Source organism: Hyperolius riggenbachi, chromosome 4, assembly GCF_040937935.1.
Source record: "Hyperolius riggenbachi isolate aHypRig1 chromosome 4, aHypRig1.pri, whole genome shotgun sequence".
Classification (NCBI taxonomy): domain Eukaryota; kingdom Metazoa; phylum Chordata; class Amphibia; order Anura; family Hyperoliidae; genus Hyperolius; species Hyperolius riggenbachi.
The window spans coordinates 273,110,024-273,137,197 of NC_090649.1; the positions used below are offsets into that span (position 1 = coordinate 273,110,024).

General features: G+C 44.3%; 1 protein-coding gene across 4 annotated transcripts in view; it reads left to right on the forward strand.

The window, feature by feature from the left end:
- ARMC2 (armadillo repeat containing 2) overlaps nt 1-27,174 on the forward strand; it is a 249,722-nt gene that overhangs the window by 53,273 nt on the left and 169,275 nt on the right. For 3 of the 4 annotated variants that reach the window (XM_068231267.1, XM_068231268.1, XM_068231266.1), the window contains exons 3-4: nt 19,166-19,238; nt 20,015-20,159. In XM_068231267.1, the coding sequence (XP_068087368.1) occupies nt 19,166-19,238; nt 20,015-20,159 (218 nt within the window). Of the gene's footprint in view, nt 1-16,052; nt 16,100-19,165; nt 19,239-20,014; nt 20,160-27,174 lie in introns of those variants that run through there. The other variant, XM_068231269.1, reaches the window with a different exon arrangement.

Consider the following 27,174-nt stretch of genomic DNA (forward strand, 5'->3'; position numbering starts at 1 on the left):
ACATTGACCGTATAAATGGCAAACATTATTTCCCAGAACGTCATTTCGGACAGCACCCCTGGATGAGACTTGTCTCCCTCCCCACTGTGGACAGGAAACTGTTAAAAGAAGAATTTGCATAAGCAATAGGCAGCCACATATAAGATACTACACCTGCCACAGTACCTCAGTTTAGTTTCCTGTCCCGGACGGGATGCATGGGAGAGGTCTCCAGGAGTGCCATCCATGTCAGGCGGCAGGGGCAGCGTTTTCCAGGGCTCCAAGCAGCACTGTTCAGTGAACAGTCGGAGCCCTGCAGCGTGGAGGAGGCTTCTCCATCGGAGGCAGCAACTTTATGCGCGCATGTGCGTGCATTGGAGAGAGTTCACTTCCGGTTGAACCGGAGGTAGTCACGCGCTGGCGTCCCGCATGATCTGAAGTCTGAGCTGGGCGGCAGGGGCCGCGGCGGTGATTAGGAATCGGCATACAGCTGATTCCTTAAGGTAAGAAGCTGATTAAGCATATGCTTAGCCGGCAGGGGCCGCATGCATAATTGGATCAGCTGCATCAAATCAGCAGCACAGGTATAAGTTTGCAGAGTCCATGATGCACTCTGGTTTGTGGCTGGGATCATGGAGGACGCCTCTGGGTCAGCTCCTGCACAATCTGCTGAATCTGCCCAGGATCCCTCTCTGGCAAGTAGATGTGATTATGTTTCTTCTGCTTGGCTGGATGTATGTTATGTATAGAGGGATTTGTCTAATGGCTGACTATCGTTTATTATGTTTTATACCCCAAAAGACATAAGACTGAGAATGTTGAAAAGTCTGAAAAATCTTCTACTAAGTCCAGTCAGCATGGATTGGCAACTCTGAATGGAAATTGTGCCAGTATTGTACAGAGAAGGTCCACAGCAATAGGAAATTAAAGATTCTGCTATTGCTTCTACCGCCTCAGCTGCTTCAGATGGGCCTGGGACTAGTACTGCTATGGCTTATCTACCTGTTATAGCTAATCCATCATCTCCTATGTTGTCTGCACCTCTAACTATGCCTCCTGCTTCCAAGAGACATAGGCCTCTATTTATTGAGCATTCCTGCATGCGGTAATGCTCAAAACAGCTGACTTTACCCACCATTTAGCAAAGTGTGCATTCATAAAACCTGTGTCCGCATGAAAATCTATAATTCCTGAGCAGGTGCGGGAAATTAACACCTTGTGCGGAGATTATCACAACACAGGTCACTGAAGGTTAATTCATAAAAATTAAAGCAGGCAAATGTGAGCAGAGAAACCCTGGCTGTTTAGAGAAGGCGATAAGCCAGCCATAACAGGCAAGCTAATGGAGAGACAGACCTCCCAGGCAGCTGCAGTGAGAGCAGAACAAACTGCATCCCAGAATACCCAGGCTGTGTTTTTAACCCCTTGGGTACCTGTTTTCAGATAAATTTCACATCAGAAAGCCTGCATGTGTAACATTCTTGAAGTTCTTCTAAGCTGCAGCAATTAAATAGATTGTTTAAAAGAACTAGACAGATTCAGGGCAAGGAGAGGCAATTTAAACAAAAATGCACATGTAAAGGAATGCTGGGGCTGCCTCCTTTATAGTAACTCTCTCTGCACAGAGAAAATGTATCAAACTAGGAGGAAGATTTGAGTAAAACTGACTAAGGGCCTTTTTTTTTCATTACCCTGCGAGTTACGATTTGATTCTGATCACGAGGTACGTTAAACTAATGGAAACTGCAGCAGCAATTTCCATTAGTGCAATCTGATTGCGATGCGATTTGGACAAAGCACAATCGTCATCCTCCTGCATTGTATGCAATTGAGCTGTACTATAAGTATAGTAGCGCAATCGCATAGTGGAAATTGAAGTGCGATTGGGATCGCAAATGCGGTTGCGATCGCATTTCATAGTGGAAAAGAGCCCTAACCGCAATGTTTTTTTTCCTGAATTAATGAAAGACTTACTAATAGGTATTAAGTCTGAGCAGAAATCTTTGACACCTTTGGATCAAATGTATGCGAGTTTGGTGGATCCTCATTCTCGGCTTAATACAGTCCATTCTACTCTTAAGATTAGGATTAAGGAGTGGGATAATCTAGGAAAAGGTTTTTTTTTGGCCCAGATCATTATCTAAATGTTGTTTTTCTCCTGAAGATCAGGGTTTTGGGGAACCCCGCCTAAATTAGATCCATATTTTTCAAGGGTATCAAACAAAACTGACCTACTTTTTTGAGGATTTCTGGGAAATTTTGAATGATTTCCCTAAAGTTTGGAATGCTTCCAATTATCTAGTGGACGCTTCAGATGATACGGTTAAACTTATGGCCAGAACTACGGCATTAGTTAATTCAGCCAGAAGAGGTGTATGGGTAAAAACTTGGAATGATGACAATTCTTCAAAATCAAGTTATGTGGTGTACCTTGTGAAGGGGGTCTGCTGTTTGAGTCAGTTAGACAACCCTCTAGACAGAACGGCAGACACACACATAAATAAAAAAAAAAAAAAAAGTATTCCTGTTAAAGGAATTCTATCGATTCACATATTTTCAATTGACACAGGAATTGTTTGGGAAGTGTTGCTAAGTACTGGTGTATACATTTTAGTAGCAACCTCTTTGTTTACTGTTATCAAAATGCTTTCAAACTTTACTGACAAAACTGACTCTGAGCCATGAGGAGAGGGGAAATTCCCCTCACACTTGATCAGTTAACTCTGTGTAACTGTGTGTGACAGAGAGAACAGCTGCAGCTTCTGTGTCCTGTTTCGGACTGAAGTGTCTGTAGAGCAGAGGAAATGTAACTAATTGTTACAGCTTTTCATACTGTTTTTGCTTTCAGAGTTTGATATGTTTGATATTTGCTTTCTGTAGTCCGATATGCAACTCTGGCTGTGCATTGAAGTAGACACCCCTTCTGCAATTGATTTGTCCCAATATAGCTAATCCTACCCTCAGTAAATTACATCTTTTGCCTCTGATATTTAAGATGAAAGGTAGGAAAATGTTTACACAGCAACTTAGACATTATTTGTACATTGTCATTTTAGAACACTTGGGTATTAATAGTATTCCTTTAAGAAAGGACCTTTTCAAAGTAAACGGTTCTTTCGTCCCTCCTTCTAAGAATAAGTCAGATCCCTAGTCCTCTAAGGGCAGGAGATGGGCTCCCTACAAGTCACAGAAGCCTAAGTCCAACTTCACTTTTACCAAGAAGTCAGATAAGCAATGACGCTAGTATTCTAGTGAGATGGAGAATTGCAAATTTCAAAACATGGCAACTACAGTGCACAAAATATTGGTTATTTAGGCTTCTTTCACAGTGGGACGTTACTGGCGCAGGTTAGAGCAGCTTGTAACGCAGACCAGCTCACAGTAATGAAAAATCAATGGGCTGTTCACAGTGCCCACATTGTGTTACACTGTAACGCTGGACGTTTAAAGAAAGTGCATCATGCTGTGCGTTATACACGGTTTTAGCCACATTAGACTGTTTGCATATGCTCAATAATGTGTGTTTTTGTTTTTTCTTGCAGGAGCGGAGGGGAGAGTCCGCTGTTGTGGCCAGCCACATGACTAGTTAATATGCACTGCAGTGTTAACTTCCTGGAGCGGCCGCTTATTGGCTGGCAGGACCACGTGATGCAGAGTTTTCCGATCACATGCTCTCCACAGTCTTTTGCCGCATGCGCAGTTTTCGTCCGATAGTATGCGTCAAAAAGTACGCATCACAGACCCATCAGGAGACGCATAACGTGGCTCTAAATAGCATCCAACTTTAAAGCTCACATGCGTTGCATTGGGGGCACGTTATGTGGCCTTAGCGTCGCATCTAACGCAACGTCTTAGTGGGAAAGAGCCCTTAAGGTGGTTTTTGGAGGGATACAGAATAGAGTTCAGCCAGCCTTCTTTTAAGAGCTTTTGCATTACTCCCCGCTTGCAGGACCAAATAAAGTTTTCAGCCCTACAATCGAAAGTCCTTTCCCTGTTCAGAAAAAAAAGGGTAATTCGAGAAGTACCGAAATGTCAGAGGACAGGGATTCTATTGCCCTGTGTTTTTCTAGTAAAGGAGCTACAGGGAAATTATCAGTTCATACTAAATTTAAAGAGTCTAAACCAGAAGGTAAAATACAGAAAATTCAGGATGGATTTGATCTATTATTCATCTCTTACAGAAGGGCGATTTCCTAGCCTTTCTAGACTGAAAAGATGCGTATCTTCAATTACCGATACATCTGTCTTCTCAATAATGCTTAAGGTTTGCCATCCAGATAGAGGAAGAGGTAAGAATGTATCAGTTTAATGCTTTGCCCTTCGGATTATCCTCAGCTCCAGGGTTGTTTATGAAGGTAATGTCTGGGGTTCTGGCTACACTTAGACAGAGAAAAGTTAACATTTTGGGTTACCTTGATTTTCTGTTTTGGTGGACATCTCCCAATTCGGTAAGAGATCAGATTGTTAAGACAATAGTCTTACTACAAGATCTAGGTTGGATCATTATTTGGAAGAAATCTTCCTTAATTAAATCCTACACAGATTATAAATTTGTTTGGGCTATTTCATTAGCATATCAGACACAGGGGAAGCAATTAAATTCTATCATGGCTCATTCCACAAGAGGTATTTCGACTTCTTGCGCAGAGAGGGCAGGGGCCTCTATAGATCAGATTTGCAGAGCTGCGACCTGGTCAAGTCACAATACGTTTGTAAAGCACTATCGCCTTAATGTATCGGCCTCTGCAGGTTTATCCTTCAGAAGGAAAGTTTTGCAAGCTGTGGTCCCACCCTAAGGTTTTAACTCTTGTATATCGTCTCATCCAGGGGTGCTGTCCGAAATGACGTTCTGGGAAAGACCACTTTACTTACGGTAAAGTCTTTTCCAGTAGTCATGAGGACAGCACCCCTGCAACCCGCCCTTATTTGGGTAGGGAAGAGAAATAAGTTTGTGTAAGCATCATTAAATGTCCGTGTCATCTTTTTATTAACTGAGGTACTGTGGCAGGTGTAGTATCTTATATGTGGCTGCCTATTGCTTATGCAAATTCTTCTTTTAACAGTTTCCTGTCCACAGTGGGGAGGGAGACAAGTCTCATCCAGGGGTGCTGTCCTCATGACTACTGGAAAAGACTTTACCGTAAGTAAAGTGGTCTTTCATCTTCCTCAGCTTGTGTAAAGGCATACACATACACAGCTACTCCTCCGTCTTTACAGACCCTGCACTTTTGTGGAAAGAGGAAACATCTGGGCTACTCTACTGCAAAGAGTAGAAATGTTATGCTTCAACCAAAAGTGTAAGCTGGCTGCGAAATGTAATACCATAATATATTTTTAGTAACCTCAATCAAATTGCAAAAAAAAAACCCCAAAAAACAATTTTACAGCATTCATGCTATAATAGCAATTTTTTTAGTTGAAAAAGAATTTTACTTTAAGATGTACCAAGTAGGTTAAAGAGAACCGGAACTGAAAATAAAAAGTCAAAATAACCATACACAGGTCATACACACCTCCCGTGTAGTCTACTACTCGATCTCTTTCTCCTCGCCTGCGTCCCATTTGTCCACTGTGATCAATGGAATTTTCCGTCCTCCATTTTGAAAATGGCCATTACCCCCTAACGGCTTCATGGTCAGCACACTGTTAAACTGTAATATCACCCACTTGAGCCATAGGGAAACATGGACATTACCTTGCACATTCAGTTGTAACTGACAGATGCTGATATATAACTGACAGCAACTGGGATATTTCAGTTCTGACAAAATATTGTCAGAACTGGAAGGGATCACTGTAAAAAGACGGTGAGGTAAGTATGTAATATTCATTTTCAGCTACGTCATGTGTTTATTTTAAATAATTTTACTCACTTCAGGTTCCCTTTAAGCATTAGTAAAGTAAAAGGCAGCCCTATGTACTACATACGTACAGTGTGCATTATTAGTATGTTGATCCTTATCGGTAAAGTGAAGTAGCCCATGTGACAAACTGTGGGTAAACTTGACTGTCAGAGAAGTTGTCCATAGCTTGATCCAGAATGCAATTCCTTCTTCTGACCACATAGGTGATGCAACTTCCTTCCTACCAAGTCCTGAGAGGCTAAAACGGGTAGGTATTCCCAGAGGAAGTGACTGCATCTCAATCAAGCTCTAGGTGACTGCTGTGTCAGTCGAGTTTGCCTGGAGTTTGCCGCAAGGGATTACTCCACTGTACTAACGAGGGTCTTCCTATACCTTACTATATGGAACGATCCTCACTAATTTTAAGTTTGCAGTTATGCATCAGAGATATTTTGTTACCTTTAAAGGCATATCGCTATGTGAAAAGTACATCTTGTATACAGTATATAAAGATGCATTTGATTTTGAAATACTAAGATATGCCATTTCTTTTTGTGAAAAAAGTATAGGCCAAACAGAACTGCCATTTATTTCTATAAAAAAAGTAAACACATTTGCTACTGTACCTGGTATTGCCTCCTGTGGCAGAAAAAAAAACTCAAGGAGGTGTTTCTTATAACAAACATCTATCTTATAACAACTACTATGGTATTGAATGGGTGTAGTTTTTTCCAACTGTACAACACAACTCCACCGCCGCAATTTGGTGCCTATTTTTCTTTACCGTGAATTCCGCCCAAATTACCTGCTTCACCTTATGTGCTTTCCTAGAGCCAGGATTGTAATGTGAATAGGATCCCTGAAATGGTGGTGGCATCCATGATAGGTGGAAAAGAGCATTGTTCAGAAATGTTAGGGCAATAGAGAAACTGCAGGCCCAAATTGTTGAAGCCTAAATAGACGCTCCACTACAACATAGGCGCTATCCTGTCATGAACAATTTAATGTACAATAACAAACTTATGCAGCTGATAATTCTAAGAACTGTCACATCCAGGGCTGTGGAGACGAGGAGTCAGAGTCGGAGGAATTTTTGGGTATTTGGAGTCAGCGGTTTCATAAACTAAGTAGTCGGAGGTAAGGTCAGATAATTTTTGTACCTACTCCATAGTGCTGCAAGGGCTCGGAGTAGAAGTTTGAGCAATTTGGGTACCCTGGGGTCATTCTGTTTCATGACTTCACGGCCCTGGTCTCATCTCAGATCATGTTAAATGAACACAAAATGTGTATTACTGCAGTTTCATCTGGCCATGTTAAAGAAATTAAAAATCATTCTTTAGGGATGTCGGCATGATAGATTTGTAAATTTTACTCTCAATATTCAGAGTTTTAAATAAGTAATCACCCTACAAAGTCCAACCCTAGACATTTCTTGAATGAAAACCGTACCCTGTCTCATACCTTCATTCTGACACCTCAAGAGAGCTTTGTACTGTAAAGGATGTGTCCCAGGACTCCACTAACCAGGTAGTGTATGCAGAAAACATGTGAGTAGTGTTGTTTGCAGGTTGCCAGGTAAGTACAGGCACGGTGGTTTGCATCATATTGGCATGGAAATGAATGGAAAATTTGCAAGACACTAAAAAAATCTACTTCGGGATATGACAAAATTTAAATGAAAGAAATGTAAAACTTGCATATGTAAGTCCATAGACCACTGATTCTCTGCTGCTAGGGTCGGATTTAAGTCTCAGGTGCCTGCACTGATTAAACATCTCAGTGCCTTCAACTTTGCTGTTCAAAGCATGCCACTCCATAAATCACACCTCTTGCATGTGATTATGCCCCCCCCACACACACACACACTTAGTAAGCTAATAAACTCAGTCCAAATGGCCGTTAAGGACTGTCCTAGTTAAAATTCTAGCCCCCAATGTCGCCTAAATATTTGGCATGCTGGATCTGTATTTTTGGCATGCTGATCGATATCCTACACCCAACCGAGCACATTGTTCTCCTACTCACACTCACCATTGTATGCCACGCATCTTCCCTGCTCCATAGAAACAGACACTTTGCTGGCCTTTAGGTCAGTGACAAGTTCATACAGTATTGCCTCAGGGATCGATTCCGGATCCCTATGGGAAACAGTCTTTGTGGAGTTGCACAAGGCTTAAGGATGTGAAATTGCAGGAAAGGTCTATTTATCATTACTACTCCACTTTCAGTTATGCACATTATTCACCTCTCCCGGATCCAGCGCAGCAATTTTTCCTCCTGTACTCCTGGTGGCGCTCTATTCCTGTGGTCAGATCTTCTTCTGTCAACATGTGACAAATGCCGATCTCACCTGAGAGCGAGGGATTGCCTATGAGGACCAGAAGAAGATGGCCACAAGCGTCCAGGTAAGGTAAGTTACATATCAGAATCAGAGTCATATTTATTTCGCCAAGTGCGGTGATTGCCGCACCCGAAATTGTTTGTGGTACACATCGGCATGTAGTATAGTACAAGTGCATAGTGCAGGGAGAAAATAAAGAGAGAAGAAATTTACAAAGAGAAAGTCATTGACCATAGTAGTGCAAAAAACAAAACAAAAACAGCAAATATGCAATGAGCAAACATAAAATAAGACTATACAAGCTATTTTGGCCTAGGTGACAGTCATCCTAGGGGGCTTCGCTGTGTGCTGTGCACGAGTTCAGTTGGAGTTCAGAAGGAGCACTGCTTGAGGGTAGAAGGAGTTCCTGTGCCTGGAGGTTTTGGCGGGAATAGATCTGTAGCGGCGGCCTGAGCGCATGCGGTTGAAGAAGTGACTGCCGGGGTGGCGAGAATCGTTCGTGATCCTGTTATCCTGTCTCATCCTGCATTCGTAGAGGAGGTCCAGTGGTGGTAAGGGAGTACCAATAATCTTTTCTGCGGCATTTATAACCCTTTGTAGCCTGTATTTGTCGCTAGACGTGGCTCCACCGCACCAAACGATGATGGAGGAGCAAAGGATAGACTCGATGGTTGCCGTGTAGAAACTTAACAGCTCCTGCGGCATACCAAACTTCCTTAGTTGTCTTAGGAAGAACAGCCGTTGCTGAGCCTTCTTTTGGCATTTAGTGGTATTTTCACTCCATCTCAAGTCATTGGTGATGGTGGTGCCCAGAAAGCGGACACTTGATACTCTTGTGACTTCGGTGCCTTCGATGTAGACCGGATTTAGAGGGGGGGGGGGGGGGGGGGGGCGCTTTCTAAAGTCCACAACCATTTTGACAGTCTTTGCTGCGTTTAGGACGAGATTGTTGTCCTTACACCAGTTGCAGATACGCTCGACCTCGCTGCGGTAGGCACGTTTGTCATCACTGTCGATGAGGCCAAGGATGGTAGTGTCATCTGCGAATTTGATGACCTTAACACGGTCGGCAGTAGGGGTACAGCTGTTTGTATACAGGGAGAAAAGGATCGGAGACAGTACGCATCCTTGGGGGGCACCAGTATTTGTGGTCCTCACTCGGGAGAGGCAGCTGCCGAGTTTGACTTGTTGCGTCCTGTTAGTGAGGAAGCGCTTGACCCAAGCGCAGAGCGTAAGATCAATCCCTAGTCGCGCTAGGTTGTCGTGCAGGATGTTCGGGCAGATTTTATTAAAAGCCGAGCTGAAGTCTAGGAAGAGGAGCCTGGCGTAGGTGTTTGGTCTGTCCAGATGTTCCATGATGAATGCCAGGCTGGTGTTGATGGCATCCTCTATGGACCGGTTTGCTCTGTATGCGAATTGAAGCGGATCTAGGAGAGCATCAGTAGAGTCTTTCAGGTGCTTAAGGATTAGTTTTTCGAAAATCTTCATAACAGTTGGAGTAAGGGCCACGGGTCTGTAGTTGTTGAGATCCATTACTCCTGTTTTTTTGGGCACCGGAATGATGGTGGACCTTTTGAGGCAGGAGGGTACTATGCCTACCGACGGGGATTTCTGGAATATAGAGATCAGGACAGGGGCCAGCTGGCTAGCACAGGTTTTCAGGCACATAGACACGCCATCCGGGCCGGAGGCTTTCCTGGGGTTCAGCTTCCGGAGGTGCTTGTGTACATCAGACACCTGGACTGCGATTGGTGCTGGGAAGACACAGTCTGTTCTAGAAGTGGATGCAAGGGCCTGGGGTACTCCGAGGGTGGTCGCTTGGTTTCCTGAAGGGATGGGTTGGAGTTCAAACCTACAGTAGAATTCGTTGAGTCTTTCAGCTAGATCGAGGCTTGGGGGCGCTTGTTGAGGGGGAGGTTTGAGGTTAGTGGCAGCTCTAAGGCCTCGCCAAACTTCACGTGTGTTGTTTGACCGGAGGCTGTGGCCCAGCTTGTTCGAGTATTCCTTCTTTGCAGCACTAAGTTCGCGCTTGAGGGTGTATCTGGCTACTTTTAACTCGTCTGGCGTTCCAGACTTGTGTGCTGCCTCTTTGATTTTCCGGAGCCGACGTAGCTTGCCATTGAACCATGGCTTGTTGTTAGGGTAGTCCCTGAAGGTCTTTGTGGGGATGCACAGCTCCTCGCAGAAGCTGATGTAGGAGGTGACATTCTCTGTCCATTTCTCCACACAGGGTGACGCGAGGGCATCCCAGTCAGTGCACTCAATGCAGGCCGTCCGCTGCAGCTTGGCTTCCTCCGACCACTTTCTGACAGTCCTGAGGACCGGCTTGGATGACTCAAGGTGCCTTCTGTAGGTAGGTATTAGGTGGATTAGGCAGTGGTCAGAGTTACCAAGAGTGGCCTTTCGAATGGGTTTGTACGCGTCCTTGAGGACTGTGTAGCAGTGGTCCAGGGTGTTTTGGTTTCTGGTAGGGCAAGTAATATGCTGTTTGTAGCGAGGCATCTCCAAGCGGAGGTTCGCGCTGTTGAAGTCTCCACAGATGATGATGATGATGAAAAGGGAGTCCGGGAGGGTCGTCTCCCACCGCAAGATGGTATCGCTGAGCGAACCTAGAGCAGTCTTGGTGTTGGCGTCAGGAGGGATGTACACACCTACGAGGACGTAGGAGGAGAACTCTCTTGGGGAGTACTGAGGTCTGCAATTGATAAGTAGGAGCTCGATGTCTGGGGAGCACTGTTTGTCCATGATGGAGGTGTTTGTGCACCAAGTGTCCTTAATATAGAAGCAGATGCCACCCCCTCTCTGTTTACCGGAGAATGCCTTGTCGCGGTCTACTCAGAAGAGGTTGAATCCTGGTAGTAGGAGTGAGTTGTCCGGGATGGTGTCATTCAGCCATGTTTCAGTGAAGCAAAGGGCTGGGGTGTTGGCGCCTAATGAGCGATTGCTGCTGAGTAGTATATGCAGTTCATCCAGCTTGTTCGGAAGGGAGCAAACGTTTGCTAGGAGAATCGCTGGGATGGGTGAACGCAAGCCCTTCTTTTTGAGCCTCACTTGTACCCCTGCTCTGTTGCCCCTAGGACGGCGCCTCCTGCTGGCCCACCTGCCCTTCTCCATGAGTTGGTTGATATGGGCCCAGGCAATGTCCCACAGGGATGCATGGGTAGCTACGCTGCAGGTTTCCCAAAGCAGGAGTTCCTCTCTGGTGTGCGTGATTTCAAGGGGGGGGGGGGGGGGGGCGGCACCTTCCGAGCCATTGGGCCGTGGTGGAAGAAACTAGGCCTGCTGGGGTGTGGGGGCCCGTGTGTGGATAAGGAACAGCAGTGCCGATGACATGGGCGACAGCTGCGCAGTGGGTGCAGTAGACAGAGCGGACAGTCTTCAGGCTGCAGAGGAGAGCCCGCAAGAGGTGCGAAACCAAAGACGGGTGCGGAAGAGTTACGTGGCAAGGGGTGCCTCTGCAGAGGTGGGTGGCCCAGAGTTGAGGTGCTCGGGGTACCTGACCTCAGGTGCTTGGGGTACTCCAGGGGGTACTTGTCTGGCAGTGTGGAGTGGATGTCAGCGTAGAGGGGGACAGAGAAGCAGCAGTGAGTGTGCAGGGCTAGCAAGTGAGGGTGCAGGGCTGGCATAGTAATCAACACCTTACCAGGGGATGGCTGTGATGGTTCGGGATCCGGACCAGGAGCAGTGGTGCAGGGAGACCTTTGCTCGCTCGTGGAGAGCTGCAGCAGGCCGGAGCTGAGGACTCTGTTTAAGCAGGAGCTGGGAACAGGTGGAAGAGTTCCCTTCAGCAGCGCTGGACTGGCGAACGGGTGCAGCGGAGAGGCACAGCACGTGGAGATGGTCGGGCGGCGGAGCTTCCCCTGCGATGGTCGTCCTGGCCAGTGCCACTGCGGCAGGGATGGAGGCTGACGACCACATGTTGGGCCCTCCTGCAGCTGATGTGGGAGCCGCGGGGGTTGTTATGCAGGGCCCCGGTACTTCACCGCACGGCACGTGGAGATGGTCGGGCTGCGGAGCTTCCCCTGGGATGGTCGTCAGCGGTGGTGGATGTCGGAGGCTATGTGGGTGCCGCATTAGATGTTAGGATGCTGGCTGGAGGCAGGATCTCTGGTCTCGCAGGGCAGGTCGGAAGAGTTCCCTTCAGCAGCGCTGGACTGGCGAACGGTTGCAGCGGAGAGGCACAGCACGTGGAGATGGTCGGGCGGCGGAGCTTCCCCTGCGATGGTCGTCCTGGCCCGTGCCACTGCGGCAGGGATGGAGGCTGGCGACCACGTGTTGGGCCCTTCCGCAGCTGATGTGGGAGCCGCGGGGGTTGTTAAGCGGGGCTCCGGTTCTTCACAGCACGGCAGAGATCAAGAGGGGGTTGACGTCTCTGCTTCGGCAGGGCACTCTTCTGTTGGAGACCAGGGACACGTGGATGGCTTCAGCGGCAGTCGGGATGGGCGATCACAGGCACTGAGGAAAGGTAAGGGTGGAGGCTGATCCTCGCCTGCTCAGTTTAACTGTGGTTCTTTGTCGCATTAATTGTACCAGGACACTACACTACACACTATAACTATAACTAAAATAACTATAACTAACTAAAACTGAGACTAAAGACAAGAAAAAGACAAAAACTAGAAATAGCCAGGAGCCGATGTGACCGAGGCTGCCTAGGTGGGCGCCATCTTGCTCTTGCACATATGCTGCTGCAATAAGCACTCTGCATATACCTACCGGTAGCTACCCTGAACCTGGCTTGGGAGTACAGGAACTTTTATTTTTTCACCCAGATCCTGGGTTGGGATTGCTGCCAAGGAGGTTAGGGATGGGCATAGGTCAAAACTAAATCCTGCAAACTCTGAATTATTTGCATCTAATTGAGCATCGCTATTAAGCAATGAAGAACCTGAAAGGTCATAGCAGAGGAGGAAAGGGAATAAAGTTACAGTGTCGGTAAGTGAGCTAGAGATCTGGTAATTAGTGTTAGTTTGCCAACTCAATTTCCCAATTGCTAAATCAGAAACAGAAATATTTCAGTTAGTAATAGGTTTATTATAATGTACGTATAAATAAATGAAAGGCAAGAATCAGTGAATGCATAGCACAAAGACTTATTAGGGTGTTATAAAAGAAAGCATAATACATAGCATCAAAGCCCCTGCTGTTATTCAGTATATCACAAAGGCATATTCTAATCTCCCACAGAGTTCATAGAAGTTTAGACTGAAGTGAAGTTGAAGTGAAATATAGAGAAATAATCCTTTTACAGACACTTGTAAAGACCCTGACAAAACAAAGAATTGTGTTGATGTCAGTGTTGTTCTTTAATGCATTTCAAGGACAATGACCACATCATGGTTGTATAGAGGAAAATGAATTCAGTGTGTGCCTGCAGTACAATTATGGAATAATATCATGTCTGGGTAGGACAAAGATTGTCATTGCAACACAAATTAGACAGGATGGAAAATTCCTCCACATATCAAACACTTCTTGTCCAAAAAAAAAAAAACCATGCTGAAACCAGACCCGTGTACATACAGCCCAAATGTATTCTGTGATCCTGGACTGAATTCAATGATATCCTAGTTTCCAGCCTTTATATCGATCTGGAAATATTTATACTACTGCTTTTAAAGTGAAAGTATAGAACTCTGCATAAATAAGTAAAAAATCTTGCACAAAGCGATCATTTTTTTTACATGCTAGATTCAATAAAATATTGACTCTAATGAAAATCTATTAAAATAGTTCACTTCTGATAGATTGTTTTTACTTGCTTAATTGGATATGCACATTGATTCAGTGTCTTTGCTTTTTGGCCTCTGGAAGCAGTTCTATTGATCTGGAGCTGTAGGTGACTCTGCAATACATATTCGTCTTTTAGTCTAATAAAACAGCACTATTTTTGTATACTGTGGCATTGTAATTAAAGTGGCACTGAAGTGAAAAGAAAAAGTATGATCTAATAAATTGTATGTGCAGCACAGATAATTGATAGAACATTAGTAGCAAAGAAAAGAGTCTCGTTTTTTATTTTCATTTGTCTTTTTTTTTTTTTTTATATAACACTGCAACATTCTCTAATATTGGCAGTTTACAAATTACACTCTGTATTTCAAATGATGAAGCAGAGCTAATGACCCTTTGAACTTCCTAGCAGTAAAGCCTTAAAGAGACCCTGTAACAAAAAAAAATCCTCTGGGGGTTACTTACCTTAGAAGGGGGAAGCCTCAGGGTCCCAATAAGGCTTCCACTTCCTCTGTAGCTTGGGGAAATCCAGCGATGGCTCCCCCGAAACCCCCTTGACAAATCCTGACAAGTGTTGCGCCATGCGTGGGCAATATTTACCTACCGTGATGCACCACAGGTGCAGTAGCAGCTCTTCGTTTGTGTTAAGGCGGAAATAGCCGAGCTCGATCGTCACCACTCTACTGCGCAGGCGCAAGGGACTCGTGTCTGCACAGTAGAGCGGATACGATCGGGCTTGGCTATTTCCGCCTTAGTCTGAAATGAAGAGCCGCTACAGCGCCTCTGCTGGATCGCAGTAAGTAAATATTTACCTCGCCGCTGTTCAGTGGTTGCAGCGCTGGATTGCCGGGACAGGGAAGGGGGAACAGAGCAGTGCAGAGAGGACACAGAGGCATGTAATTGAGAAAGAAACATGCCTCTGTGTCCTGTGATATAACAACCGCCTTGTGTACACTTTAAGTGGAGGTAGGTTACTACCGTCCCTCTTTTTTTAAGCTGTTTTTAAAGTGTTTAGTAATTGTATCAGGTGTGACACCTCCTAGTTCTCTTAGTTCACGGCCTGTTCAGACTATGCGCGTTCCTAGACGTTTTCAGGGAACATGTCTGGGTACCAAAAACGCATAGGAACCGCTCCTAATGCTTTTGAATGGGCTAGTTCACATGTATGCGTATGAGACGCATACGTTTCTCATCCGCATTGCTGCACGCAGTTCTGTGCGTCATGCATAGAAACGGACGCAATGAAAGTCTATGGACGCGTATCAAAAACGCGTACTCTTGCGTTTTTAGCGTCCGTTTTCCTCTGCAGTTCCCATAATTCTTTTTTTTCCCCTGGGTCACGTGTGTGCGCAAAACGCAATAGAATACGCATTAGAACGCAAGAAAAACGCATGCGTTTTTCAACTTGCGTTTCTTTGATTTTAAACGCATTCTTCATACGCAGATAGTCTGAACAGGCCAGTTTAGCTTCCCACCTTGGTAGAAAGTTGGGTTTCTTACTTTTACTTCTCCCAACATCCTGTCTTGGAGTGTGGACTTGGTCATATCCACACCATGGACTGCTTTATTTTGTAAGGATCCTAATCACTTCAACCATCCTTGCATTTAAACATATTACTCTGTCAGTGGCTCTCTATTGTTTGCTCTGGAGTTTCTCAGGTTTACCTCATTAATATTGCAATAGATATCAAAGCCAAGTTGCTCTGTAATAAGATCTCCTTTGGTCTGACACAGAATGTAAACAATGTAATCCTTCAAATAAGAATATAACCTCATGCACACCTCCTTACGGACCAAGATGAATCATTCATTAGTGCTGCAGTGGGGCAATCTGCACCAACCTACAGACAGAACAACATAGTTCCCCTTATTTGCGCACACAATATTATTCATAAAACTTCCTTTTATTTAGTTCTCCTTTTAAAATCATGGGTCCAAAAATACAGAGTGAATGAAGCCAATGCAAATGGTAACAGGCAAGGCAGAGTTTTGAAAAAAAAAGTGCTAACATTTCATGCCTCAGTAGTGCTTTGTAAATACCTTGTGTGGATGGACACTCACTGTTGCCTGCAGGGATTGGTCCTCAGCCCCTCAAGTGTCAAGTGCTGTACAGACACAACGCTAGTCTTCAGGCCAGTAATAACTGCTTTTCTTGTAGATGGGTCTGAGGGATGATGGTGAGGCGCACAAAGGAGCAGAAAGGGTAAGGATGATAATAGCCTTGGCCTGCGCTTGGACAAGATGATCCAACAGGCCAGATCTCACAAGGTGTTCTTGGTTGCCACCATATGCATGCTAGAATCTTAACAGAGCAGTCTTAGTGCGTGTACCAATCCTAAAGCAAGTCGTACAGTGTACAGAAAGCATTTCATACATAACATGTTAGCAGGGCTGTGGAGTCGAGGAGTCTGAGTCGGGGCAATTTTTGGGTACCTGGAGTCGGAGTCAGGAAAAAATACACCGACTCCTAATGAATTTAAACTGTAATTAAAATAGAAAATATGATAAAATGTTGTATTTCTCAGATAATAGTCATCATAAATAATTAATATATACAGTAATAGCTGTGCTTAGTCCACAAAAATGAAACAAACCAATCAAAAAATAGTTACTTGTGCTGCTTCAATAAAGCAGTCCCCGTATTTTTAAACTCGGATATACATATCTGATTGTGACTGTATATATGATGTGTACACAGGAATCTCTTATATATACTAAATAACATCTATGCTGTAAGAATAAAGCCTGATGTGTAGCCGTGTCACTAATCGAGATGGTCAATGAGATGGAAATAATTCTGCACTGATGCTGGTTTATGCAAATGTATGCACTCCCTTTGCTCATAAAATCAAATAATTTGATATGTTAAAATTTGGTTTGATGACTACGAATGAAAGGGTACCTGAGACTGATAAAAAGAAAAGTTTCACACATACCTGGGGTTTCCTCCAGCCCACTTCAGGCTAATCAGTCCCTCATTGTCCTCCTCCGTCACCTGGATCTTCTGCTATGAGTCCCGGTAATTCAGCCAGTCAGCGCAGTCCGGATGTGTACCGCTCTCACAGCCAGGAGCATTCTACACCTGCGCAATAGTGCTGTGCAGGTGTAGTACGCTCCCAGCAGCAGAGTGTGTGCAAGTGCACTATGCCCGACTGGCTCAAGTACCTGGCCCCATAGCAGAACATCCAGGTGGCGGAGGAGAACAGCGAGGGACTGATTAGCCTGAAGGGGGATGGAGAAAGCCCCAGGTATGTATAGAACTTTAATTTTATTTGTCTCAGGTTTACTTTGTTATGCTGGGGATACACTGTACGTTTCTGTACCGTGTATCGACCAGCTGATCCGGCCAGTTGATAATATTCAGCTGGCCCGATCATGCCGCTCGACCCGCGCCCACTCGATCCCCGCCGGCTGACAATGCCAGGGAATCGTGCGGTGATAAGGCAGCGCCGGCGGGGACGAGCGGCAATCGATCCGCACGAGCGGGGATGCGCCGGCATCGAGCCGCTGGCTTGATCCAGCGCACAAAACGAGCCGTGTATGCACGGCATTACACAGTAGTACTATAATCTACATATGTACTCCCCACAGAGCTGCAGGGAATCCACTGAGAATGTTGTGCACATTGAACACAGAGGTGTTGTCTATCACCCATAAACCTGGTTCAGATTGTGCATGAAGAATGTGTAATAGAGGAAGAATCACCTCATTTTCCTGCAGAGTACCTGCACATCACTCTTACACGTACCCACAGTTACATTGCCCAGGACCTGATCCATGTTCAGATTGTGCCTGAAGAATGTGTAATAGAGGAAGAATTGCCTCATTCTCCTGCAGAGTACCTGCATATCTCTCTTACATATACCCACAGTTACATTGCCTAGGGCCTGATAGATGTTCTATGTTCCTGCCTGTACCTTCTACAAGTACTCTTACCAAGGACTAGTTTAAAGCAGCCCATACACTCAGCCGATTTTCTGGCCGACCGATCGATCCCGATCGATCGATCAATCGATTGCAAATCGGTTGGCCAATCGACCGATCGACGGCCGATTTCGATGGATTTCCATCGAACTTGCAGGGTGGAAAATTTAGGTCGATCTGATGAGATTGCTTATCAGTTTGCATTGGCCTTAATGGAAATCTGATGGCAAAAAAATGCCATCAGATCGAATTTCAATAGATTTCAAACTGAAATCTATTGGAATTCTATCCTGGTAAAAAAATGTTCTAAAAACGCATCAGATAGATCATCAGATGCATTTCTTATCTATCTGCTGCCAATCTGACGAGTGTATGGGCACCTTATGTCTATGACTAAAAGTATTAGAGGCAGAAGATCTGCCGGATATCCAGGTAACTGGTAATGTTTAAAAGGGAAAAAATATGGCCGCCTCCATATCCCTCTCACTTCAGTTGTCTTTTAAAATTCCTAAATGTTGGCAGTTAAGAGATGCATTTAATGTTACATACTTTCAATCAACAAGATTGTAATATGCAAATTAGAGGAGTCAGTCGGTGGATTTTTGTACTGACTCCACAGCCCTGCATGTTAGCTTTGATTAAAAAAAATATCTAACAAAACATTAAAAAATTGTAGCTTCATAGCTTTGTATTTTTGCAGAAAGCAGTACAAAGCTAACGGCTGCAGCGGAAAGAGGGATATTAATTAGATCAGATCTCTACTGATACACTATTTAATGGGGAAAGTGGTAAATGATCGATATCCAGTAAACCATTGTTTACCTTAATTTTGTTACTGTATGGGCGGTCTGATTTTCTGGCGTACACTATTGGTTTTATGACTCTTTTTGCCCTAGTTTCATTCCCTTGTTTATCTAGATGTCAAGCTAACATGGCCAGAGCTCTCTTTTATCCGTGTCTTGCATGTACAGTATCAGCATATTAACTATAACCACTTTATTATGGAAAGTGCTTACTAAATCCATGTTATCTGTATTACTGTGGCTTGCATGACTTGAGTGATACTTGGCAGTGAAAGATAATAGTTCTATAAAGATTATAATTAGAATTAGAGCCATTGATTAAGTTATTTGTCAAGCTATTTTTCAGAGAACCCACCCTTTAATAATCATTTAGTGGTTTATTAACTAAAATATATGTAGCAATATCTTTGCTGTAATTAAAAATCGGTGCTTATAGTCCTTTTGTTCACTCACTGAGATATCCAGAACCTTCCCAGTCTCATATTCTTCTCCTCTCTAGCTTTATTATAGCTTACAAAATGCTTTCCTTTTTGCTTCCTTAGTTTGCATGCCAACAACTTTGATGCTTCAGAATCAAGACCAGTGTCTGGAACACGTTTGAGTCCACTACCAAATGTAAGAAAATAAACACGCTTTAAGATCATGTAAAATATACTAGACACAAAATTTGCTGTTAGGAATGACCTTGAATTTTTTTACAAAGGGATTTTTGCATCAAAATTAACATTTTTACCTGATGCCATTTTTTCGTGCCAATATACAGGAAAATTGTATACTTACCTTTTGGCAATTTTCCTTTCCTGGTGCAACTCAGACAGCATATGAATGGGCAGTTCCTCCTCCCATTTGTATGATGTCATGGAGGCACTAGGGAAACAGGAAAATTGTATACTTACTTTTCAGCAATTTTCCTTTCCTGGTGCAACTCCATGACACCATACAAATGGGAGGAGGAACTGCCCATTCGTATGATGTCATGGAGGCACCAGGGAAAATGGATTTTCATAAGGCACACATTTCTGCAAAAATCAGAACTTTCTTCAAAAAGTGTTTTCTCGTGCCCATTGACCTCAGTGCTTTTTGCGAAAATATGTTTTCATGTGGACCTGTTTTTTCAGGGATATTCTTATTTTTGCAAAAACGATTTTTCACATGCACATTGATTTAAATGCAGTTGGCTAAAGTGTTTTCACATGCCCATGTATTTTGTACATTTATACTTGGAAGTATTTTTTTTGTTTAAAAAGGGGTACAACTGTGTGACATCATGTCAGATTGAGCCTACAGAATATATGTCTGTATGTGATTCAAAACTTCTTAGGTTTGTTGGTTTGATGTCTGTATTTCTGCTCCTCAACTAACACCGTACTGCACTTCATTTGTTTTTACAGAAACCAAAGCTACCCCTGTCTTCAGTCACAGATGATGACATTATACCAACAGTTCCTCAGCCACCTGCAAACACTGCCCAAAGGCCCAGTATCACCCGTACGCACCTGCTCAGATCTACATCTCAGGGAAGTCATCAAGTGGAAGGTATGTACGTCACTGTATGTATGTATGTATGTGTATGTGTATATATATATATATATATATATATATATATATATATATATATATATATATATATATATATATATATATATATATATATATATATATATATATATATATATATATATTTATTATTCTATATATTTTTTTTTTTTTTTACAACATTTTATTGATCACATACAAAGGATAATACAAGCATAATTTGAGCTGAAGCACAATGTAATAGGCAGGGTGTAATCAGGAGAACAGAACATAACTATATTTTTAACAAACAGGGCAGCACAGTGGCGTAGTGGTTAGCGCTCTCGCCTTGCAGCGCTGGGTCCCTGGTTCAAATACCAGCCAGATCAACATCTGCAAGTAGTTTGTATGTTCTCTCTGTGTCTGTGTTTCTTCCGACAAGAAAGAGTGGGGTGATGGGTAACACCCCCTGGTGCGATCAGACCCCTATTAGATGCGCTCAGCTGCTCCCAGAAAAAACCGCTGTAAAAAACATAAGAAGAGAAGGGGCGCTTTGAGCCTTCTGCACAGCACAATGACCTCGTCTACTAGGCAGGTCTCACCTGGTTCCAAAGTGGCTGGTACAGCGTACACAGCCTCGGTATGCCTGCGTCCCGCTTGGCCGAGCCGGGGACCGGGCTCTCAGCGTGGGGGCGGATGTGACGTCACGTCCCAGGCTCCTTTGGGGTCGGTTGTTGTGGCAACCAGGACGCTCGCCCTCAGACGCGGCAAGTGAAGGTCCTGTCACAGGGAAGCGGCCGTGGGTATAACCACACGGCTGTGTAAATGATGAAGGTGTATGGCTAAAAACGTACTAGCAAAGTACAAATTTATTTAAAACAACGCGTTTCGCGGAGGTCCGCCCTCCGCTTTTTCAAGTTGATCATAAAATTTAAAAAATACACCTTCCTTTTATGCCCAATACACAGTTCCTAACAGCCAATAGGCTTTACATGGGCAGGGATGTCATTACCTTAGGTCACCTAAGAGGCGACCCAGGGTATATATCTCCTAATATAGGAGCAAAATAGACTCATTAGAGTATACTATGCATACTTCTATAAGTATAAATTTGGATTGATATTAAAGTTTACAATTAACTCAAAGACTAATCGTAAAACGCTACCCTACTGCATGTAGCACCCATGGGTTTCACATAGAACAAAAAGGCTTCACATATACATATTACACATACAATGATAAAGCTGCATGAATTCCATATAGGTATACGATCAGGGGTGGGGAATTAGGTTACGCTCAGAGGGAATAATATCAGGTAATCATAGATCCACCAGTATTTGGTCATATCTGAGCTCAGGCACACATGTGTGTGCGCACACGCACCCGGGTCAACGCCCAAGGTGCTGCGCACACCCACACGCGCGCCCCTCCACACACTATCTCCCCCAAGAGGAAGCCCCCACTGGGTCATAAGGGATAAAAAACCCCATCTCATACCTAGCGTACAACTGGCTGGAGATGGCTCATTTCTTCTAGACACTTATTTAGGCCCCCTGGCTCCAGGGTCCCCAATTTTAGGATCCAGAATGACTCACGTCTGCACAGGACCCGGTACCTTTCATATTTATTACAGTGTACCACCTGTTCCATAATTGTGGCCCTCAGAAGCTTAAAATCCCTACCATGGACAAGATGGAAATGTTTAGATACCCCATGATTTAATTCTCCATTCTTAATATTGGACCTGTGTTTATTCAATCTCGTCTGGAATTTTTGAGTAGTGCGACCCACATAGGAGAGTCCACATGGGCAACTCAATAGGTATATTACATGAGTGCTGTTACATGTTAAAAAACTTCCTATACTATATTCTTTTTTTTTTTTCAAATAAGTTTTATTGAAATGTTTTCCGTATACAAACATACATACATTGGTAACATCAACACCACTCCCCCACCCTATCCCAACCTGAAATTCCACCCTCCCCCCGCCCAACCTTATTTCCTCTCGCAGTCCCCAACCCCGCAGAATCGTTTGTGAGCTTACACATCAGTGTCATAGGCAACGCCATGTTTCTTAAGGTGTTCTAACCACGGGATCCAGATATTGTCGAATTTTAGGGGACAATTCCTCTGAATATAAGTTAATTTGTACATGGGTATGGTAGCATTTACTATTTTAATCCAGGCTGCCGCGGATGGGGCCTCTGACTGTATCCAATGCAGAACAATGGTTTTCCTGGCAAAGTATGAAAGTATGTCCCAAAGCAGAACTAATCTCCTAGAGGGTGTAATGTCGCCTGAAATCCCTAGTAGATGCGTTTTAGGATCCAAAGAAATAGGTCTTTCAAATATTTTTTGTAGCAATTCGTTAATCTGTTCCCAATATAGCCGAATGTTTGGACAACTCCAGACCATATGCATAAAGTCTCCAGGGGACTGCCTACACCTAGGACATTCATCAGATCTGTCAGGGTACATATTTACTAACCTAGCTGGAGTGTAATATATACGGAATATAAACTTCATTTGGATAAGCCTATCTCTACAGGATTAAGTATTCCCCTGGGTTTTCCAACAAGTCCTGCCACTCCTGTTCCTCTAGGGTAGGTATATCTGTTTTCCAAGCCTGATAGGCCCTATCCACTCTAGGAGTCGACGTGCTACCAGAGTTGCATGTATCGCTGATAAAGGAGAGTCTAGGTGTTTCTGTAGCAGGAGGGACTCCAAAGGATCAGACTTTAAAGTAATAGGATTGGGAATTGAGCTTGTGCCGCGTGCCGAATTTGAATGTATCTGAAGAACATTTTATTATTTAAGGCAAAATCAGATTTAAGTGAATTAAATGTCGTCAAATGTCCGTCAGTAATTATGTGCTGCAGCCACTTAATACCATATGATGCCCATAAGATGGGATCAGGGATGTTAAAGAAGTGAGGTAATCGGGGGTTACACCACAATGGGGTAAAGGGGGAATGGACATTCGCTTGTTTATACTTCTTTTTAGCTGTTTCCCAAACCTTAATAGTAAGGATCATTGGTGAGGGGAGATTTGAGAACGCTTTATGGCCTCGGAATGGTAGGAGGGAAAGTCCCTCATAAGATCCCACTACTGCAGCCTCAAGAGTGGAGGCTGTATTTCTGTCATCCTGGGCAAACCACCACCTCAGGGTAACAAGAGCTGAAGCCCAAAAGTAAATTTTGAAGTTAGGAAGCGCCATACACCCCAACGTGCTAGGAAACTGGAGGGTAGAAAGAGCTATCCGTGGAGTTCCTCCTGCCCAGAGAAAGGTTGTCAGTATCTTATCAATTTTTTTAAAAACAGACATAGGGATCCATATTGGAGTATGACGGAATACGTAGTTAAATCTTGGTAAGTACAGCATTTTTATAAGGTTGGCTCTTCCAATCATTGTGAGGGGTAAGGTGGCCCATGTTGGCAATGTTTTTCTAAAGAGGTTATGATGGAGTAATATTGGTTTTAATGTATTGGTTAAGTGGGAATTCAATTACTATACCTAAATATTTAAATGTGGTTACCCATTGTAAGGGAGTGGACACAGCATTAGATTTTGCAGCTTGATCTATGGGGAATAAGAAGGATTTGTCCCAATTTATTTTAAGACCTGAATAGCTTCCGAAAGTATCTATTAGAGAGAGCAGATTTAGCAAGGAGCCGCTGGTGTCCCCAAGAAAAAGGAGATCATCCGCGTAAAGCGCGATTTTCTCACTGAGTCTGCCTATCTGTAGTCCCTGCACCGAGTCATCGGATCTGATCCGGGCCGCTAAGGGCTTAATAGCCAAGGAGAAGAGAAAGGGAGACAGCGGACACCCCTGTCTTGTGCCCCTCTGTAATCAAAGGAAGCAGAAGTTGCGCCATTAATAAGTACTTTGGCTCTGGGAGTGGAGTAGAGTAGTTGGATCCTTCTAAGAAATTTGGGACCAATATTGAAAGATTCCAATACTGTCCATAAATAAGTCCACTCCACAGAGTCAAAGGCTTTCTCCGAGTCGAGGGAAGCCACTGCCCGTTGACCAGGGTTATCGTGATTAGCACAGAGATTGACGTACAGCCGTCTAAGATTTATGTCAGTTCCCCTGCCAGGCATAAATCCCTGCTGGTCCGGGTGTATCATAGTACACAAGAATGGTTTAAGCCGGTTAGCGAGAATTTTTGCAAAGATTTTTGCGTCCATATTGATTAGTGAGATAGGACGATAGGAAGAACACAGATGAGGATCCCTTCCCTTCTTGGGACAACCACTATCAACGCCTCCTGCATAGACTCTGGTAAAGAGGAAAAGCCTTCAGGGTTGTTAAAGAGCTTCAGAAGATGTGGGGATATTACGTCTATATATTGCTTATAAAACTCGGCAGGTATGCCATCTAGCCCAGGGGCCTTGTTAGATTGTAAGGAAGCAATTGCTAGGGTTATCTCATCTTCAGTGACATCTTCTTCAAGAGCCTGACACTGCTCTGAAGACAGTTTTGGTAAAGGAACTGTTGATAAGTAGTCACGGGTCTGAGCTACTGTGGATTTAGATTTTGTAGAGTATAAGTTTTTATAGTAGGCAGCAAATTCCGAGCAAATCTCTACAGAAGTAGTGAGAGTATCCCCTTTGGATGAGACCAAAGCTGGTACATTCACTGTGGGCAAGTGCTCCCTGGCAAGCCACGCCAGCATCCTCCCACATTTGTCTCCATGCTCAAAAATTCTCTGCCGTGTAGATAGCTCAGCCTTTTTTGTAACAGTAGTGTGAAGGAGTTTGAGATCGACTATAGCTATCTGCCAGGCCGAGTAAGTGGCTCTATCTGGTTGAGCTAGGTATAAAATTTCAGTATCTTTGGCTCGGTTTTCAGCCGTCTGGTACTCTATCAGCCTATTCTGTTTGCATCTTTTAATCTTTGACAGGTATTCCCCCCTCATATATGCTTTAAAAGTATCCCATCTATTAGTATAGGTTGTGGAATTTCTATTGAAATCCCAAAATTCAGTGATACTGCCAGAGATCCCTTCATGTATGTCAGGATCCTTTACCCAGTACCCGATAGTCTCCATGGTTTATTGTGAGGGTTTTGTCGTAAGTTGAATGTAGTTAGCAGAGGAGCATGGTCAGATAGAGCCCATGGTAGGCGTTCAATCGAGTATATATTAGGCAAAAAGGAACTTGAGGCAAGTACTAGGTCTATTCGCGATAATGTGCCTATACTATATTCAATGGAAGAACTAGTTTTAAATGTGCGTGCCCCATCATTCAATGTTTTACAAGCCAGGCATCGTCTGGATTTACATGAATAACACCCCATTTTACCTCCCCCTCTATTCTGCGCTTTGGTTTTGTCTGCCACCCCCCCCGCCCATTGGCAGCCTACTGGTGCAATATGTCCCCTAATGGTTTTCCCCCTCCTAAAGACCACCCGTGGTCTCCGGGGGAGGGTCTGCTCCAGGATGGGATCACTTAGCAACACCGGCCAGTATTTGTTGAAGAAATCTTTGCATTCATTGGCCTGTCCCGAAAAGTTTATCACTATGGGCAAACTCTTGAGATCGGTTCTATTGGTCCGGCTAAAGTTTTCACTGTCGGATTTAGGGGTAAAAGACACTCCTGCTGTGTCAAAGCAGCAGCTCTAGTTATCGCTGATTCCACCAGAGTCACTGGATAATGTTTCTCCAGAAATCTGGATTTTAAGATACCCGATTGGTGTTCAAAGTCCTCTAATCTAGTACAATTACGACGCAATCGTTTAAATTGGCCGAATGGTACGTTTTTAAGCCATGGTTTGTAATGGGAACTGTAGTAGTCCAGATAACCGTTTTTATCAGTGGCTTAAAATAGTTGGTCGTATAGATCTCTCCACTCACTGGATCCACCTCTATATTGAGGTCCAAAAAGTGTACTTTTAGGGGGGTCTGTTCTTAAGGGGAACGAAAGACCAAATTCATTCCCATTTAGATAATTGAGATACCCCTGCAAATTCTCCAGGGAACCCTCCCATATACACAAAATATCATCTATAAAACGGCGATGTAGGACGAGGCCCGCCCGATATGGGTTGGTGTTGGACCATTATATAATGTTCCTCCAACCAACCCATATATAGATTGGCAAACGCCGGAGCGAACCTCGTCCCCATCGCCGTTCGCGCAGCTGCAGATAGAAAGAATCTAAGAAGGTAAAGTAATTAGTTTGTAATATGAACTCTATAGCATCCAACGGCGATGGGGACAAGGTTCGCTCCGGCGTTTGCCAATCTATATATGGGTTGGTTGGAGGAACATTATATATGGTCCAACACCAACCCATATCGGGCGGGCCTCGTCCTACATCGCCGTTTTATAGATGATATTTTGTGTATATGGGAGGGTTCCCTGGAGAATTTTCAGGGGTATCTCAATTATCTAAATGGGAATGAATTTGGTCTTTCGTTCACCATGGAAACAGACCCCCTAAAAGTACACTTTTTGGACCTCAACAGTGTTCTCCCCAGGGCTAATTAGGTGGGCGGGCCCGCCCGGCTGATTTGAAGCCCCGCCGCCTGTTGTCATGTGCTCGCCTGGGGCTTCTAGTAAACTTCACTTAGGAGCGCTCCATTTCCTGCTTTCAGTCAGCGCCAGCCTCGCACAATAGCAAAGGCTGATGCTGTACACTGAAGGAGCGCTCCTCTGCCTGTCAGCTCATGTGTTCTGGTGAGACAGGGAGGATTGGCTGGGCGGGTTGTAAGGGGCGGGACTCCTGCTCGATTCTTCCTACTCTCCAAGTGATAGGATCTGTTTTATTACGGTGCCTCTCACTCTCGTTAATGAAACCGGAAAGAGCAGTAAAGCAAAAAAACGCCCACACAGCAGCAGCTTCCAGAGTGAGATGAGAGCCACGTGGGTCTCCGGGACAGCCTCAGAGCGGCTCATGTAGTCTCTCCGTCTCCTCCAGATGCAGCTAAACAACATGCCTGAGTAGTTGAAAACGGCAGCTGCACGTTTAATCCGGCTGGAGGGAGACACGGAGATCAGAAGTGATGCCCCTTCACACCTCTGCATG